The 16,821-nt window shown below is 48.9% G+C and overlaps 4 protein-coding genes across 4 annotated transcripts; 2 read left to right on the forward strand and 2 right to left on the reverse strand.

Moving 5' to 3' along the window:
- The first annotated feature begins 27 nt into the window (after nt 1-27).
- On the forward strand, nt 28-4,714 carry HD556DRAFT_1014486 (uncharacterized protein). The gene is made up of 5 exons (XM_041295881.1): nt 28-274; nt 418-2,516; nt 2,568-2,620; nt 2,671-2,757; nt 2,808-4,714. The coding sequence occupies exons 2-5, from the start codon at nt 496-498 to the stop codon at nt 4,388-4,390; spliced, it is 3,744 nt and encodes a 1,247-aa protein (XP_041154191.1). The 5' UTR covers nt 28-274; nt 418-495; the 3' UTR covers nt 4,391-4,714.
- Nucleotides 4,671-9,170, forward strand: HD556DRAFT_1014955 (Six-hairpin glycosidase-like protein). Its single transcript, XM_041295882.1, has 18 exons — nt 4,671-5,164; nt 5,220-5,642; nt 5,692-6,570; nt 6,619-6,665; nt 6,718-6,892; nt 6,947-6,957; nt 7,009-7,110; nt 7,165-7,326; nt 7,381-7,450; nt 7,502-7,781; nt 7,828-7,942; nt 7,995-8,125; nt 8,176-8,246; nt 8,294-8,470; nt 8,523-8,575; nt 8,628-8,695; nt 8,744-8,775; nt 8,828-9,170. The coding sequence occupies exons 1-18, from the start codon at nt 4,814-4,816 to the stop codon at nt 8,936-8,938; spliced, it is 3,258 nt and encodes a 1,085-aa protein (XP_041154192.1). The 5' UTR covers nt 4,671-4,813; the 3' UTR covers nt 8,939-9,170.
- Nucleotides 8,941-12,716, reverse strand: HD556DRAFT_1505149 (uncharacterized protein; the record flags this gene model as incomplete). The annotated part of the gene is made up of 7 exons (XM_041309015.1): nt 8,941-10,805; nt 10,856-11,342; nt 11,397-11,489; nt 11,588-11,674; nt 11,743-11,916; nt 11,977-12,195; nt 12,249-12,716. The coding sequence occupies 7 exons, from the start codon at nt 12,714-12,716 to the stop codon at nt 9,403-9,405; spliced, it is 2,931 nt and encodes a 976-aa protein (XP_041154193.1). The 3' UTR covers nt 8,941-9,402.
- A 1,388-nt stretch (nt 12,717-14,104) lies between these two features.
- Nucleotides 14,105-16,666, reverse strand: HD556DRAFT_1247872 (uncharacterized protein; the record flags this gene model as incomplete). Its single annotated transcript, XM_041298733.1, has 12 exons — nt 14,105-14,233; nt 14,290-14,496; nt 14,551-14,602; nt 14,653-14,967; nt 15,018-15,031; nt 15,089-15,122; nt 15,169-15,350; nt 15,413-15,544; nt 15,597-16,065; nt 16,119-16,281; nt 16,334-16,385; nt 16,475-16,666. 12 exons carry the CDS (start codon nt 16,664-16,666, stop codon nt 14,105-14,107), a joined length of 1,941 nt encoding a protein of 646 aa, XP_041154194.1.
- Between the last annotated feature and the right edge of the window lie 155 nt (nt 16,667-16,821).

A 16,821-nucleotide genomic window follows, 5' to 3' on the forward strand; every position in this document is an offset into this window, starting at 1 on the left:
TCAAGGCGATTAGCAGGGAAAGCACACGGCGACGACGGGCGGTAATCTGCCTCTTTGTTTCTTGACCACCATCATCTAGAGCGCAGTCAAGCGCTGTAACCAGCAGCGTTCCGGTGTGCGGTCCTGGCTGACCCGTTTGGACTATCTAGGCAACAATCTGTCGAGCTAAAGTTTTAACTGAACCGGTTAAACGAATATCTTTGTTCAAACCGTCTAGCCCTTAGGATCACTGTTGATCCTATCATTGTTGTTCATGCTACTTTAAATACGCACGGTACGTGTTATGCTATCATTATCTTTTGTAATTGTCTTCTTCTGCTTCCATCCTCACACTCACCGCATTGCTATCTTCGTGCCTTTACGCCTCTTTCTCCACTTGTAACAGATCTGTACTAACTTCCTTCCCTTGCGTTTCAGACCCATAATTATATATTAAAGGCTATCCCCGAGTCTATATCGTGTTTGTCCGAATCTGTCTAGTCGCCTACTAGCATCATGCTTGGAAATCATTCTCACTCTCAGGACCACCACGTTGTCCAGATCAAGCAACCGTTCTCCATGTCTTTGGCATCACTTTCGTCCTCGTTGTCTTCATCAACTGCATCTTCCACGCTGCTGCCTGCAGGGCCTTCTAGCCAATTCAATATCGCAACCGATCAGCTACTCCCTACATCTTGTTCCTCCACGTTCAAGAGTCGTTCAGGTGGTCTTATTTCCAACCCAGTACCTTGCTCGTTTCCCTCTGCACCTTCAATGGGTCAGGTAAACAGCCGCCCACAGGTTGCTACGGTACTTTCACCACCGTCATCACCAGCTCCTACTTTGCCGGGCACTAGTCTGTCAACAGGATTCAGCCTTGCCCGTGCCTTTGGTGGACGACGTAAAAAATCCGAGATTCTCAATGTCTCTTCTGGCTCATCGCAGCATAGTGGCAGCAGAGCGAAGGACTCCCAGAGTGGCGACGAGGATTACCCTGGAACCCCACGCAGCGCACCATCCCGCCCATACGGGGCCAAACAGTTGACTCTCTCCCTCGCTTCGCATGTGTTCAGCAAGAAACATTCAGGCTCGGCCCCCGCCTCACCTGCGGTGAGCCTTGCGCCTCCACCGCCTCCACCGAAGATTACTGCGCCACATCCCGTGTCACGCCTCGCACCTGTGAACACAGACATCGACCAGCGAGTCTCGGTAATGACTACCACGAGTCCTATTGCGCCAGCTTTGGATTACATGCGCAGAACAGATGAAGCTTCAGAATTTGTGGCATCCAAGGAGAATGAAAGAAGAGATCTCGAGAAATCGGATATGAAGGAGATCCGGAGAAAGAGCGATTCTACGTTGAGCCATCACACAATCAAGCCTGGATTTGGAACAAGAGGCCCTCGCCCAGTCTCAATGGCAGAATCACTGCAGTCGAATCACACCATCGTTCCGGTTAGCAAGCGCTTGAGTACGTTCCACGATAATTATATGCCTGAAGAAGAAGATGATGGTGAGAGGATTACGGAGAAGGGATTCCACACGCCATTACGCTCTACGTCACCTTTCGGTCCTGGATCACCAGCGTCATCCATAAAAGTGAGCCGGGACAGGCGTTCACAGTCTGTCAATCTTGGCCCTCCCTTAACATTGATGACCACGGCTCCGGATTGTACTGCAGCGACCGTTTCCATGAGCATGGATACCATTCCCGTTGTTCCCAGATCCGTATTAGGGGATAAGGGAAGATCAGTTGTTGAATTCTCAGCCCTGCCTTCTAGCCCAAGAAGGCCATCACCTGTCCCGTCACGCACGAATGATAGTTTATTGGATAGCCGCTCATCTTCTCCTTTGCACCCAGAGCGCAATTTGCCAGACATTCCTGCACCCCACCGACGCATTCCGCTAGCATCGCCAGGAACACATTCGCCACCATCATTCAGACAGACAGCTATCAGCATAACTGGTCTTGCCCCTGCTGCTGGCCTTGCTAGGCGTGCGGTTGAGAAGATGGGTCGCGTCTGGGGCAAGGCCTCTTCCTCCACTTCGGGCTACCCACCACCTCCAGGCTGGGCACACAACAATCGCTCGCCCCTCTCACGGGCTACTTCTGGTATCGATGAGCCATCTATGAAGACGCACCGACACGCACCTCACGCATCTTCTGGAAGTTGGAGTGTCAGTTCGGCTGGCTCATCTTCGGACCATGAGGGACTCTTGGCATCAACTGTCCCTATTCTTGGAAAGCGTCTGCGTGGTCCGGTCCGCCTGAGTCCTAGAGGTGCCGGTGTTGCTGGCGGACTTGTTTTTGGACGAGATATGAAGACATGCGTAAGGGACACAGCAATTGACTCTGTCCGCGCCGCGTTGCGTGCCAAGGAGTTCGACAGCAGCGCCACACAAGATGCAGACAGCACGCTAAGCAGTGCTCCAAGTCTTCCTTCAGCTGCGCTGGAGAGTCGTCAATTACCTGCGTTGGTTGTCAGGTGTGCGCAGCACATCCTTACCTGGGGTGTACAGGAGCTTGGGTTGTTCCGGTACGATCTCGTTTGTTATCAGGGGGTATTTATCTCATTCTTCCCTTTTAGTGTTAATGGAAGGTCATCTCATGTCGCAAAATTACGATCAGAATTTGATACTGGTAAGCTTTACGCCTCGATGCAGTTGGATTGGTTACTATTGTTTTCGTAGGTGCCGACTTCGACATCGCTCAATGCAGTCCTGGTGATCTCGACCCTCATGCTGTAGCATCCATCTTCAAGGCCTACCTCCGCGAACGTACGTGGCTGATCGCATCGTGCATGTCGTGCTCCTAACACGTACCCTAGTTCCTGAACCAATTCTAACGAATGCTCTGTCGACTTCGTTCGAAGCCGCAATGACATCGGAGCGTCTCACACACAATACGTTGGAACCTACCCCAAGTCCACGGAACATCCACCCTGGATTGCGCAAGCCTCCTTCGTTGTCTACTCTGGCTATGCCAAATTTCTCTGGATTGCATCCACCATCAGAGCTACTCCGCAAGGCACTCTCTTCGCTGATTGCCCGCCTGCCACAAGAAAATCGTGATCTTCTACTCACAGTCACAGAGCTGATCAACGCGACATCTCAACGCAGTCAAGACACGAAGATGCCATTGAACAATCTGTTGCTTGTCTTGTGTCCAAGCTTGACCATGAATCCGTCCCTGTTGCAGGCGCTATGTGAAAGCCAAGGTATCTGGGATGAAGTTCAGGAACTGGTTGCTCCTATCCGCCCTTCGCGGGAGAGCGTCCCATCCCTTCACGACGTTCTAGAAGAAGAACAGCTCGACAACCAAGATGATAGGATAAGCCCAACGCACGACGACACCCAATCCTGTCGGGCACTTCCAGAGGTTCCTACCGACGACGTGGTTGAGCCACTCACTGCACCAGCGAATACGCCTGTTGATCTTAGCTCATCACAGTCTTCAATATCGACCAGGCAGAGTCTGGATGCTGCGGGATCTACATCTGACACACCATCATTTGCACATACAGATGATAGTTCTTCGTTGTCGCAGTCCTCGCAGCGCGAACATCCCATAACCCCGCCCTCAGTCAACATCCAACTTCCAAACCCTTACTCCCTACCGTCGCTCTCCTCCTCAACGTCGTCGTTGTCCAGCCCTTCTATATCGTCGAAATCTCCCATTCGGTCCTCCAAGCGTCTTCCATTCCTGGATGACATCACTGAACCTCAAACCTCGACCTCGCCACACACCCTAGTTATTGCTGATCCTACACTTATCTCACTACCCACGTCTCGACCTGATCAACCACAATTCCAGTTTCCTTCCACTGGCGGAGAATTCGCACAGCTGCACACAGTTATGCATCGCAAATCAACTCCGTCTATGTCATTCCCTGGTGTCCAACAGGCAGAAATCACTCGATCCAACTCCTTTGCTTCCCGCGCAAAACGCATGAAAAAACCATCTCTTCACTTACTCTTTTCCAAACGCTCTGCTTCACCCGTGTCTTCACCCGTCAACTTCGCCCCAGCATATTCACGGAATTCGTCGACTTCGGAGTCACCAGTGTCCATGATGACAGCTCAATCTACCGGCAGATTTAGCTTCCCTCCCGTGCTGAACACAAAAATCGACTCATCTTCCATCTCACTTGCGCTAGGTATTGAGGAGGAAGAGCAATCGGATATTGCTACTTCTGTTGGGCATGGAACTGCCAAGAATGTGCCTGCGGAGCCTCGTGAGTCGATGGCCCTGTTGACGCCAGTATTACCCGGTGGACTTCCAAGATCTCCGGTGATGATGACCTCGCGAGCACCCTATCGTCATCTCGATGTCTCCTTTCCAGACGACGATGAATTTAGCGAGGATGATTGGACGCAAAGCGTGCTGCTGGCGGGGGATGCAGTCTGGTGAAGCGGTAATTAAAGCTATAAATCATTCACATATTCCAGGCAACTTCTAATATTTCCCTTGGACTTTTCCCATCTGATCTGCGGGCGGGTCTCACTTATCATCTCACGTCACTCCGTAGGCTTGATTCACTTATATACGCCAATCTAGGTTGTTTCGGTTTTTGTTTTGTTTTTCGTGTTGAGGCCCATCTGCAACAAACGTGACAAGTATACTACACGCATACCCCTTCTTTTTCCCTACACCATTGATAATCTTGGTTTATAAAACTTGTGACGTGGGTGGTCGCTTGAACTTTATTGATTGATGTCATAAGGCGTGAGGCCTAGCCTGAGTCTGCTCCACTGGTAGACTAGTATTTCAAATGCACCACCTCCATTGCATACAGAATTGATACCCAGCTTCACCATCTCTCTTCCCGCTATCATGTTGTCAGATTCCGTCAAGACCCTGCAGCAGAAACTTTTTAGAGGGGCTGAAGATACCAATGGCTCGGACATTCAGCAAACGGATTCGCGTGATCCTGGACTGACCATCCAAATCCCAAAGGCAGAACTTGTGGCACCACTGGTTCCCAAACCACCGCCAAAGACTTCAAAGGCTATTTCAGGGGATCTCAAAACTCAGGAATATGGTTTGATCAAGAGCTATAAACAGCGGTTATCTGAAGCATTAGGCGTGGACTATCATGGAGTTGAGAAATATCGTTTACTGCAGGATGAGAATCGTGAGCGTCACTGGAAGCGGTGGGGACCGTATCTCAGCGACAGGCAATGGGTAGGTGCAAGCCTCGTCTCGGTGATCACGCACTGATGAAGTCAATGCATATTAGGCAACTGTACGAGAGGACTACTCAGACAATGGTGACGCCTGGAGTCATTTCCCCCATGAACATTCCCGATCCCGAGCGTACAGATGGGGCGAAGATGGCATTGGTGGCATCTCGGACAGTCATCAGCGCCTTTGTTTTTCACTTTCTCTCTGGAATGAGCAGGACTCCATCCTGAAGGAAAGGCTATTCGGAGTCACCGGCCACCAGGGAAACCACGGAGAAGATGTCAAGGAAATCTACTACTACTTGGATTCAACTCCAACTCATTCATATATGAAGTTCTTATATAAGTATCCTCAACGCAGTTATCCATACGAGGAACTAGTGAATGAGAACGTTCACCGTGACCGGAACGTTGAGGAGTATGAACTTTTAGATACGAACGTCTTCGATGACGATCGCTACTGGGATGTTTTCATGGAGGTCGGTTTCTCCTGCGTGTAGCAATAATCGGTGATAACAAAATATCCAGTATGCGAAAGACGAAGACGATCCAGACAATGTTTACATCCGTATTACGAGCTACAACCGAGGACCTGACCCCGCTACCTTGCATATCATCCCGCAACTGTGGTTCAGGAATACCTGGTCTTGGCCTGCACATAAACCGCCCATGCCATCTCTATCCGCTGCCACTACCAATGGTGATATTAGCTACATCAAGGTTAAACACCCTGAAATGGGGGGGAACTTCCTGTGTTGCCTACCGTCTCCCCCACCTATGGGTCCGGACGGGGAATTTGTTGGTGATGAAGATGCTGTTATAAAACCAGATTTATTGTTTACAGAAAACAACACAAATTTCCGCCGATTATATGGCGGCACGAATCAGAGTGTATACGTGAAAGATGCCTTTCACGATCATATCATTCCATCACACAGACCTCAGCGAGAGCGCTCAGACTCACAAGGGATGGATGGCTCGAGTACTCCACTTCCAGCAGTATCAACCCCTACTCGCGACGCTCCACTCGGGGAGTTGTCGTTTGTGAGCCCCGAAAAATGTGGAACCAAGTCTGCCGCGCACTATATCTTCCGCGATGTCCCAGGCCGAGGTGGATGTGCCGTGGTTCGTCTGAAGTTGACTCCACTTTCTCCTAATAGGGACAGAAGCCTCGAAGACGAGGGTGCTTTTGATGATGTCGTAGAGGAGCGCCGGCAAGAAGCAAATGAGTTTTATAATTCTCTGCTCTTTGGTCCCATTAGCGATGACTTGAAGCAAGTCATGAGGCAAGCACTTGGAGGCATGCTTTGGACGAAGCAGTTCTATTACTTTGTACAAAAGGAGTGGATTGAAGGCGATCCAGCCCAACCTCCCCCTCCACCTGGACGCCAACATATTCGTAACAAGGTTAGTCTAATATGCTTACCGATCTATTCAGCACTAATTAGTCCACAGCACTGGCGTCATATGCACATAGAAGATATTCTTTCCATGCCCGACAAGTATGTTGGCAGCTCAGTTGTTTTAGGTTGTAGCTCACAAAAGGCTTTCCAGGTGGGAATACCCTTTCTTTGCGGCATGGGACACAGCATTTCATTGCATCCCCCTCGCCGTAGTGGACCCTGTATTTGCCAAGAAGCAATTAGATATATTGACTCGAGAATGGTATATGAAGCCTGATGGTCAGATTCCTGCGTACGAATGGAACTTTAGTGATGTAAACCCACCGGTGAGTGTCTGTATTTTATTGGCGAGTGTACCTTCTAAATGATCCGTGGACTAGGTCCATGCCTGGTACGTAAATTAGTCCGCGATGGCGGGATCGCATCGCTGATAGTGATGTAGGGCGACGTTTAGAGTCTTCAAAATAGAACGTAAGCTTACTGGCAGGGAAGATATGCCTTTCTTGGAACGTGTCTTCCAGAAGTTACTACTCAATTTCACGTGGTAAGTATGAGTTCGCTTTTCTACTCCTTCGTCACCCCTGATTGCCGCTTTGAGGTGGGTTAACCGCAAGGATTCTGGGGGGAACAATGTATTCGAGGGAGGATTTCTTGGACTTGATAATATCGGCATCTTTAACCGTTCGGAGCCACTCCCCACGGGTGGAAACCTGCGTCAGGCGGATGGCACTGCTTGGATGGCATTTTATTGTTTGAATATGTGAGCTCCGTGGCACTCCCAGATTTTTTTTGCTATATATTCATTATTTGTCAGGTTAAACATAGCCCTTGAACTGGCAAAGCACAATGCTGTATATGAAGACATTGCTTCCAAGTTCTTTGAGGTGGGCCAGTTCTGCGAGTCAAATTCTACAAACCCGCTTACTTTATCTTAGCACTTCATATTCATCGCAGATGCTATGACTTATAGATCAGGTGAACACGAGTCGAGCCTGTGGAACGAAGAAGATGGGATGTACTATGATGCCATTGAGTTTGGTCCAGGGAATTCGGTTCAGCTTCCCGTAAGGAGCCTTGTCAGTCTCATTCCTCTCTACGCGACCCTTGTTTTGGAACCTGCCGTAATCAATCGATTCCCTGGATTCAAGAAGCGCATGGAATGGTTCCTCGATAACCGGCCTGAAATATCGGGAAGAAATATGGCTAATATGAGGGGTGAGTCGATCACATATTTTCGCGTGCTCTATTCACCATGTGGTAGCTGGAGGTAGGGGCGAACGGCGTTTACTTGCTTTGGCCAGCAAAGAACGTCTGGTGCGCATACTGGAGAAGATGCTAGACGAGGATGAGTTCTTCAGCGAATATGGCATTCGTTCGTAAGTATTTTCCACGTAGTGGTCGCTGGGCTGCTCTAATGAACGGAGATAGTCTATCTAAGTTACATAAGGAAAAGCCTTGGGGGATGCAGGTGAACGGAGATTGGCATGAGGTAGGATATTGGCCTGGAGAATCTCACTCTGGAATGTTTGGTGGAAACTCAAATTGGAGAGGGCCTATCTGTAGGCTCATTTAACTAATCCGAGATTGCGCGTCTCTAATCGGTTTTCAGGGCTTGCTGTCAACTTCCTTTTGATAGAGAGTCTGCAGCGGTTTTATCAATATTACGGCGATGAGCTGCAGGTAAGCGTAAATGGTTTATACGTCCCTTCACACTGACACTTCTTCAGGTTGAATGTCCCACAGGAAGTGGAGATTACATGAACCTCGTGGAGGTGGCAGAGGAGATACAACATCGTATAATTCACATTTTTGGACGTGACGTGGAAGGCAAAAGGGCTACCAACGGTGGGAACGTGAAGCTTGACCAGGACCCGCATTTCCGCGATTACGTCTCCTTTTATGAGGTAATATTTTATCAATACTTCACGCCTGAGCTTACACCCTATATCTCGGCAGTTTTTCCATGGAGATACGGGACGCGGTTTAGGAGCATCGCATCAAACAGGATGGTGAGTCGCATGCTATTATGGAGGTAGAACGGGTGTAATCAGCGGTGTCTAGGACTGGCCTCGTTGCATATCACATCCTACAAAGCGGTGTCAGCTGCCGGCTGCCGAAAACTCCACGAAGTATGTGCTCTTGCTGTACACTTGACCGTTATAAACTTTTTTTTGTAGCACCCCGCAGCCTCGTCAATCATTACTTTGATGTGAGTGGCATCTATCAGGCTAATTAATCATCTGGCTTACATAGCACCGCAGGAAACAATTGATTCTCAATCGGAGCACGGTGGAGATGCACAATCATTGTACAGTGCCATTAGTGCACTAGAGCTGTACACATTGGGCGACATCTCTCCAGATGCACTGTGATATCTGACAATGGTTACCTTCCGATCCGCTCATCATATAGACCACGTCTTGTCAATGTTAGATGCGAAGACATACCTGTACAGCTCTGTACAGAAGACATGATGTATTTGAAACGTAGCAATGAGTGCAGTATTCTAATAAAAATTACACGTGACTAGTGCTCCACTTTTAGATGATATGAATACCCAAGGATTCAGAGTACTGCACAAAGGAAGGAAGAGAGCCATGTGAGTTGTCAAGGAAATGTGAACCACATAGGATGGCCTTCGAGCCCGATGAGCACCTGAATCAAGGAGGTCAGAAAGCGAGAGAAAACCATATAGAACGAATGTGGTGCGAACATGCCAGTGATACATATATTATGTACAAAGAGAGAAGTGAGTCCGCCTGGGAAACAGCAAATTATGTATGTGAAGGTCGAAGAGCGGAAGACAAGATAGCGATGCAATATGATGAGGGTAGAATCATGTCACGTAGAGTGTGACCTGTCCGCCTGGTCGGAACGACTCGAAAGCCATTTGAACATCTTCGGTGGAGCCTAGAGAGACCATATCTCCGTCCTCATCCTGATATCTTACCCGCAAAGGGATATCATCGCGGCGCGGACCACAAAGACGTATTTTCTTGCCGACTTTGTCGACAAGGTCGTAATATTCTGTGCTTCGCGGGACCTGGATGACGAATATGTCTTCGTTAAAGTGGACTTTCACCTTGACTGGAGGTGAAAAAGCGAAATGGGCGCCGTTAGATATCATGCTCTCAAACGTCTGTGACCGAGGAGATCGGAGAGCTGGACCACCACCAAGAGATGATTCGCTGGATCCAAATGGAGTGATCGGCGAGGAGCTGTGTGGTGACTCTTCTGACGAACCCCCACCCGTCGACTGACTCGATCCGCTACCCCGTTTGCTACTAGAAGTAGCAGAATCCTCTGAACGGTGAGTCCACTTTACGTTGCTAGGAACAGGAGGAGGCGCAGGCACTTGTGGTACGTATGCGCTAGGCTGACTAGCACTCCGCGATCTGCTCAACGGAAGTGCAGTACTGCCATTCATAGCTGGTGATGTTGTAACACTACGGGAACCACCACTATCATACAAGGCCTTCAGCCTCGACGAGCTGATTTGGCCTTGCAAAGGCATTCGAGGCGGACGGTCTGTTCCAAAGCTTGCAGCAGAATTGATCCTGTTCGCCACAGGACGGTAGGAAGGGGGGATAGGGGGACCGGCTCCAGGTGGCAGAGGTAAAACGCCATTGTTCGACCGCCATTGCGACATGACGTGACCATTGATGTCTTCCGTCTTGGCTCGGGGGCGGTCATCGACAATAGTTGACTCGCGTGGCTCAACAGGCATGCTCTGCATTCGATGCATACCCATGGGTGTGCCACGGCCGGATGGCGGTAGGCTTGCAGGAGGGTAATCCTCACACTCGTCCTCTGGATCGAACTCGAAACCCTCGGAGGATGGGTAGCCGGGTTGGCCACCATTAGAATAAGATCCAGCCACCGAGACATCATCACTGGTGCTGTATGCATTGACACGATGACGAGTGCTGGCTGGATGAGGCGGAAGGCTATGTGGGGGGTGAGCATGTGACATCGACGAGGAACCACGGTCATGGACATATGACGGTGAACGTGCCATATGCACAGCAGGAACGGATGCATGAATGCTGTGTTGAGCCATGAGTTGGGAGAAATTTCGTTCTGATGCCCTTCGACTGGCAACTTCCTTGATGAGGCGATTAATTTGAGCCTCCCACTGTCGTAGTTGCTCTTCGGATCTGCAACGAAGGGTGAAGAACTCGAGGTCATCATCGCCTCGCCACCACACAGCCAGGGAATGGGGGTTAACTGTCGATGATGCTTGAAGAAAATTATCAATGTGTGACAACTGCAAATGCCGGCAGACCTACCAACTGAATTCCGGTTCGAGCTGGGAATAGCTTGGGTGACGTTGTTCAAGAAGATGCGACCTTTCAGTAGGAGAGGAGTGTCCTTGCGTTTGTTTGGTGAAGTCATGGGTGGCGGAGCAGGCACATGTAAGCCATTCTGCTTCTTAAGAATAGAATTATTCTTTCCACCGCGTTTGCTATTTTGAGGGGGAGGTACTGCCTCCTTACAGCAAAGTATGATCTTCTCGAAGAGAAATACGTGGTATTCCCGATCGACGTCAGACTTGGTGACGGTGAATATATCGTCGAGGAGAAGAGTACCGAAATTGGATAAATGATGACCCTTCCAGTCTTGTACGCGGCCTTCCAGATTTTTAACTGTCTGGACGTTTTCGGCCCGTCTTTGTGCCTCGTTGATCTTGTCGGTAATGCGCTTAGCGGCAGCCGATCCAGCTTGCAGTTCCTCAAATTGCGGGTAATCAGTGGCAGATGTAGCCTTAATGAGTGACTACAAGCATCCAGTCAGATTCATGATGATTAGATATCGGCCAAATTATCTTACGTCAAGGAGCAGTGGGTATTTGCAAATTCGCTGGACTGGTTTGATCAAAAAAGCAGGCAATTCCGATTTGGCGTTGATCAAATTATTATGGACCTGAGGACAGCGATCAGTATATGGATATTCCTATTTTTAGGATATGTCGCCACGCCATACGGTGGAACAGCCCAAGGTACAGGAACTATCAAGCTCACCGAAAGATTCTGCTCCTCGGCCACCATTAGATCTACTGCATTGGTATAGTTTGCGCAGTAGGGTTCATATACTGCAAAGTCCTCTTCCTATTGTTCCCAGAAAGAATCACAAATAAGAATCACAAGTAAGAGGGATACAATTGAAAAACTCGCACATTTTCCAGAAAGAGAAGTCCCCAGCGTTGATCCCGCCACGCCATCTCTGCGGTGCTTTCCAATCGAATAAGGAACTTCCTTTGGAAATTCAAAAGTTTGTTCAGTCCTGGGAAAAGGTAGTGGATGGTGTCTTGGTCAATTGTATTGCTTTGGGACAACGCCGTAGCATATCTCTATTGTCAAATTTGAACAAGAAATCCTGAATGTAAATATAGAGTACGCGCCTGCATGACCTCCAAGTCTTGGACGTATTTCCGTTCGGTCTCTACCAATTCCCTGATAATATTATTCCGGGCGGTATCCTGCGGGCAGGCAGGAATGGGCGTATGCTGTATATCGCCCACTAATGAGTCAAGTGAATCATGCGTAGGCATCAATGGTGGTGACAAAGGCGCTGCATCAAATAATGCAGACGGCAACATGTTAACAATGGTGGTCACGGTGCTGACGACCTAGGCCATAATGGGGTGTTAGAGTGATCGATGAGGATAACTCATGCGCGCACCTTGACCAGTCCATCTGTAGAGTGTCTCTCCCATAAATCTGTCACTGTGAACTGCTCGCAGTTGTCCAGATTCTTGATATTCATGACAAAAATTGCAATAGCGTGTTTCTTTGCGCGTTCATTACTGACGTCGAAAACGGAAGGATCTGTCTTGACTGTAGGTGGATTTGTTCTTCCAGGGAGAAGTTCGTATAGGAAACAGAGTGATATTCCGAGTGAGAAGCAGTCCCATAATTGTGTGACAGGATCGGTAGATTGACGAAGAGAGCCTGACTGAGATGACAGTATGAAGAAATCGGAAAAGCCAGGGATGCGCATTAAACGAGTTCGTAATGAAGAGCATTGCTGGTAGAGAGATGTTGATTGAGAAGCTGCCTTGTTGAGGATATTGTTGTTAGCGACTGGAGTTTCGATTACAAGACCGGGATTTGCTGCTATTGATTTTTTACGGGTAGCTACGTTCGCCATGATGGCGGTTTAAAGAGAAAGAGCACCCGGCACGATGACTGACGATGAAGATGAGTGAAAGGACAAGTAGCAGTCGTTAACGGGGAGGAACCGTTACAAGAGATAATACTATTTAAAACTCCGATTGGCCCTGTTGATTTATACAAACAATTCAAAATACTAACCTTTCCGTCTTTTTTTGTTCTTGTCCACAACAATACATTTCATTGTCTCTGACCTTGTGTTATAGCATCTACGAGCACCTTATAGAGCAACTAACTCGGAGCTCTCTTCAGCTTGAACTTTTTAATCAAAGTGAGTCGTCCACTGTAATTCCTTCCACTTCAAATCTCCGTTCTATCGCAAAATGCTATTAATATCATATGTTACAAGTAGTAGTAGGGGTATTACAGATACGTTTGTCACCGCCCCTCCGGCGCCCCGATCTCATAGCATCAGTGTGTGCGATGCACTCATCAGCTATCCGAGTTGACGCCGCACCGATCCGGCAGAGCTCACTCCGGGTACTTCTTCACACTGTCTTTTATAGACCGTTTTTGCGTGCACACGGCTCCATCACCAAGAAGTTCAAAATTCACGAGGTCTTCCAAAGTTCTAATTCATATGGGCGTTTGTTCATAGCTTCCTGGTTACCCCAGCGAATCCCGGTCACGGGGTCTCCAATCGCTTAATGGAAGTTTGTATCATTTGCTCTGCCTTGATACGTGTTCCATATTAATAAAGCACACCGTATGGACCACCCCTGCCAAACCGGTTGAATATGGGTCGTGTTCATGAGATCTACTGTTACCAGTGTGTGCACCCTCGTCGTAATCACGCGGTATCTTGATAAGTACTGTTCCGTCGACCCTTACTTCTGGTGAGAGAGTTTATCAGCAGCATCGAGATACTCAAAGCTCACAGAAGAGCGCCATGAGGCTTCATGTACCGCGCTTCGTGGGATGTTGTGTGTATGTCTTTTACGACTATCGTGTAATGTATTCTCATGATCATATTGGTCCAAGATTCCAATCTATTGGTACATTAAATTCCATGTGCCTTCACACCAGACGCGTTATGACCGTTGATGATAGTGAGCACCAATGATAACTTTTCGTCGATGTTTTAACTTGTACTGTCCACACGTACCAAATGGAAATAATTGATAAAGCTTAAGGCCTCAGGGACGACTTATCGCCCTGTCAGGGATAAACGTTTAAGCAAATCTAGGAATAATATTTCACGACTCGGGCTCAGACAGCTTGTCCTTGACATTAACACTGTCAAGAACATTGACTACTATATATATATCGACTGTCATATAAACCTTCCTTGCCCGAATGTAAGTTACCGGTCTACCCTGTAAACACCCTCAAGTTTAAAGTACATTTATAGTAAACGCAAGACTCTCAAGGTTCCTCCCCATTGTCATCAATGTCAATGTTCTCGCCATTTCCCAACTGCTGAATAAAGTGATCAATCTTGGCTTTGTGTATACGGTGGTGTTCCTGCCATCCCTTCCAAGGATGATGGGGATGCTGTAAAAAAGACCAGGTGAGCCAACTTAATATAATACCGGACAGTGATGACTGACTATACGACCAAATGCCTGGAAGATTTTGTCTGACGTCCCTTCCGGCTTTGTGAAAAAGTACTTCGCAAGAAGGATGTCATCTCCACGGCTGTAACGCATCTTCTTCTCCGGTGGTTGAGGTAGAGGTTCATCCTCTTCTGTGCGGTTGAGTTCATGCTTGTGACGTCGCCAGAACTTCATCCATGATGCGCGCGAGTGATGCGGAGCCTTGAAAGTGATGAGTAGTCAAGAAAATAAAACGGTATATTTTGAGTCGGTTACCTTGGTGGCAACATCCTTCCAAAACGCGACCATATCAAATCGCTCTTGGGACCTAGATACATCATGAAACCACTGCGGAAAACCCTTTTTTGGGGAACTTACTTCCGGTACTCCATGAAGCGCACCAGGAACGCAACATCCTCGTCCGTGAAAGCCACCCCCTTTCCTGTTGTACTCCTGAAGAGAGCGCGAGGTGGCGTCGGAGACCGATTGCGTGGACGACCAGCATCTTGTTGTAGCCGAGCCTGTGCAGCCGCGATGATGCCAGGACCCGTAGTTCCGAGTGGCGGTAGTTGCTCTTCCTCTTCGGGCTCAACTTCGCCTTCAGGGCGGGGCGTACTGTTGTCGCCTGTGTCCATTGAGTAACCACCCAACCGGATCTGATGTTTATTGCAATATCGGCGCCAAGAGTAAAACCTGCGACACTCATCAAATCAATAATATCGTCTTGCTTGAAACAGGCTCACGTATGATGGGGCGCCTACCATGCACGGCAGTATCAGACAAATTGAACGGCACCAAAATTTAAGCAGCTTACTTTGACCGCAATTCTCTCACAGATTTCTCTCAAACTGAAGATAATTTAGTTCTGGCTGCGATCTAACTGCAAGTACTCACCTCAAGACGAGACCTTGTTCTTGACAGTAATCAATGTATCGCTTGAGGTATAATACATCATCAGAGGTAAACAGGTTTCCTCCATATGTGCTCTTAATCACGCGCGTTGGAGGGGTCGGTGAATGTGCTGGGGGATTTCGGCGATTCAGTACAAGAGCGGAAGGTGAGGCGGCGGGGGGCGCCTAACGATGAATAATAAAGTTACATTGATATATCATGCGGGAATAGATGAAATGAAACCTACAGTATTACGAGTGCGTTTACGACCACGAGGCTTCTCAGCAAGAGTACTATCAGCAGGAACCGAAGACGGACCAGCGGTCGGCGGTCCGGCCTCTGCCATGTAAGGTGCAGTCTGATCATAAGGATGCTCATACTGATATTGATCATATGAATGGAAACCGTGACCAACACGCGTGACAACTTACCGAAGCAGGGTCGTAAGGATAGTCGTTGGCTGGGGGAGCCCATTCCGGACGGTCATCGCCGTATCTATAATCATAACCTGCCGCACTCGGTCCAGCTACCATATGGGGCGGGGGCTGATTGAAGGGCGTCACCCAAGCCTCATCCCGATATGGATGTGTTTGTCGGGCAAGCATTGCAGCAGTCTGAGGTGAGGTAATGTGCGTTTGCTGTGGTGCGATGGCATTTGGCGCTTGCCATGATTGTGGCGGGGCAGCTGTTGGTGGCTGCATACCTCGAGGCGGTGCGTGCATTGGATGACCGTACACAGGATAAGCGTAGGATGTTTGAGGCGGATGGACCATGGGATCCCCGGGGGGCATGGGAGGCATTGCTTGCGGATGTGGAGCCATGGACTGCATTGGAGTCGGCTGAGATGTGGAGGGGCGCGTCTGATCAGTCTGGGACGGGACGATGGTAGGTGGCGTGACTCTGGTAAGGCCATTCAACACGGGGAAGACCGATCGGTAAAAAGAAAAACAAACTTCTCCGTTCCAGTGACCTTACAACCGGCCCAGTTGTTCTGGAACGTTTGAAGAGCGCCAGCACGGACGCACTCATGAATCCAGCGATAATGGAGAACAATTTTACCCTTTTTACCGGCGTACTGGCGGTACAAGTTTTGGCCTGATTCCTTATGTGGATCGACTAAGATGCAGTTGCATGAATTGTGGCGGACATGACAAGAATGTGTACTCACCAAGAATGTATGGCGTCCCACTGTACCCTGGTGATGATGTGCCGCCGTGTTTCTGCCGAAGATGGGATTTAGTAACATATCGTCGACGGTTCAAATACACATGATCCAATCCGTACGATAAGTAACTAAAGGATGGCCTACCGTTACGAGTTCGACGAGCGCGTCTCTATCATCCACTTCCTTCTCGATGTACACATTGAGGGGAGTTCCCATCATGGGCTCGAGAAAGAGGTCGCCACCGGGGCTATCAGCGGTGGGCGATGCATCCTGGCCAGAGCGTAAGGATATACTTTGTTCATGCTGATTGCGTCTGGTGGAACGCGCTGGTGCCATGGGTCTCAGCCAGGACTCCTTGATGTAATGATAGAAGTGGTGGTTGGGGTCAAGTTTCTGAGGCGGAGTGGCAGGAGGCTACCGGCCGGCGGAGATCAAAATGCACCGGAACCCACCGGTCCAGTCACATTGCACATCTTAGTATAGGTTATCTT

Source organism: Suillus plorans, assembly GCF_016647745.1.
Source record: "Suillus plorans strain S12 chromosome Unknown HD556scaffold_88, whole genome shotgun sequence".
NCBI classification, from domain to species: Eukaryota; Fungi; Basidiomycota; class Agaricomycetes; order Boletales; family Suillaceae; genus Suillus; species Suillus plorans.

Bases quoted from the DNA above. Each gene is read 5' to 3' on its own strand.
- HD556DRAFT_1014486 (XM_041295881.1), top strand. From the start codon at position 496: ATGCTTGGAAATCATTCTCACTCTCAGGACCACCACGTTGTCCAGATC. The intron at 2,517-2,567 runs GTACGATCTCGT...CTTCCCTTTTAG, and splicing joins CAGGAGCTTGGGTTGTTCCG to TGTTAATGGAAGGTCATCTC. The intron at 2,758-2,807 runs GTACGTGGCTGA...CACGTACCCTAG, and splicing joins CAAGGCCTACCTCCGCGAAC to TTCCTGAACCAATTCTAACG.
- HD556DRAFT_1014955 (XM_041295882.1), top strand. From the start codon at position 4,814: ATGTTGTCAGATTCCGTCAAGACCCTGCAGCAGAAACTTTTTAGAGGG. The intron at 6,666-6,717 runs GTATGTTGGCAG...AAGGCTTTCCAG, and splicing joins ATTCTTTCCATGCCCGACAA to GTGGGAATACCCTTTCTTTG. The intron at 7,111-7,164 runs GTAAGTATGAGT...TGCCGCTTTGAG, and splicing joins TTACTACTCAATTTCACGTG to GTGGGTTAACCGCAAGGATT.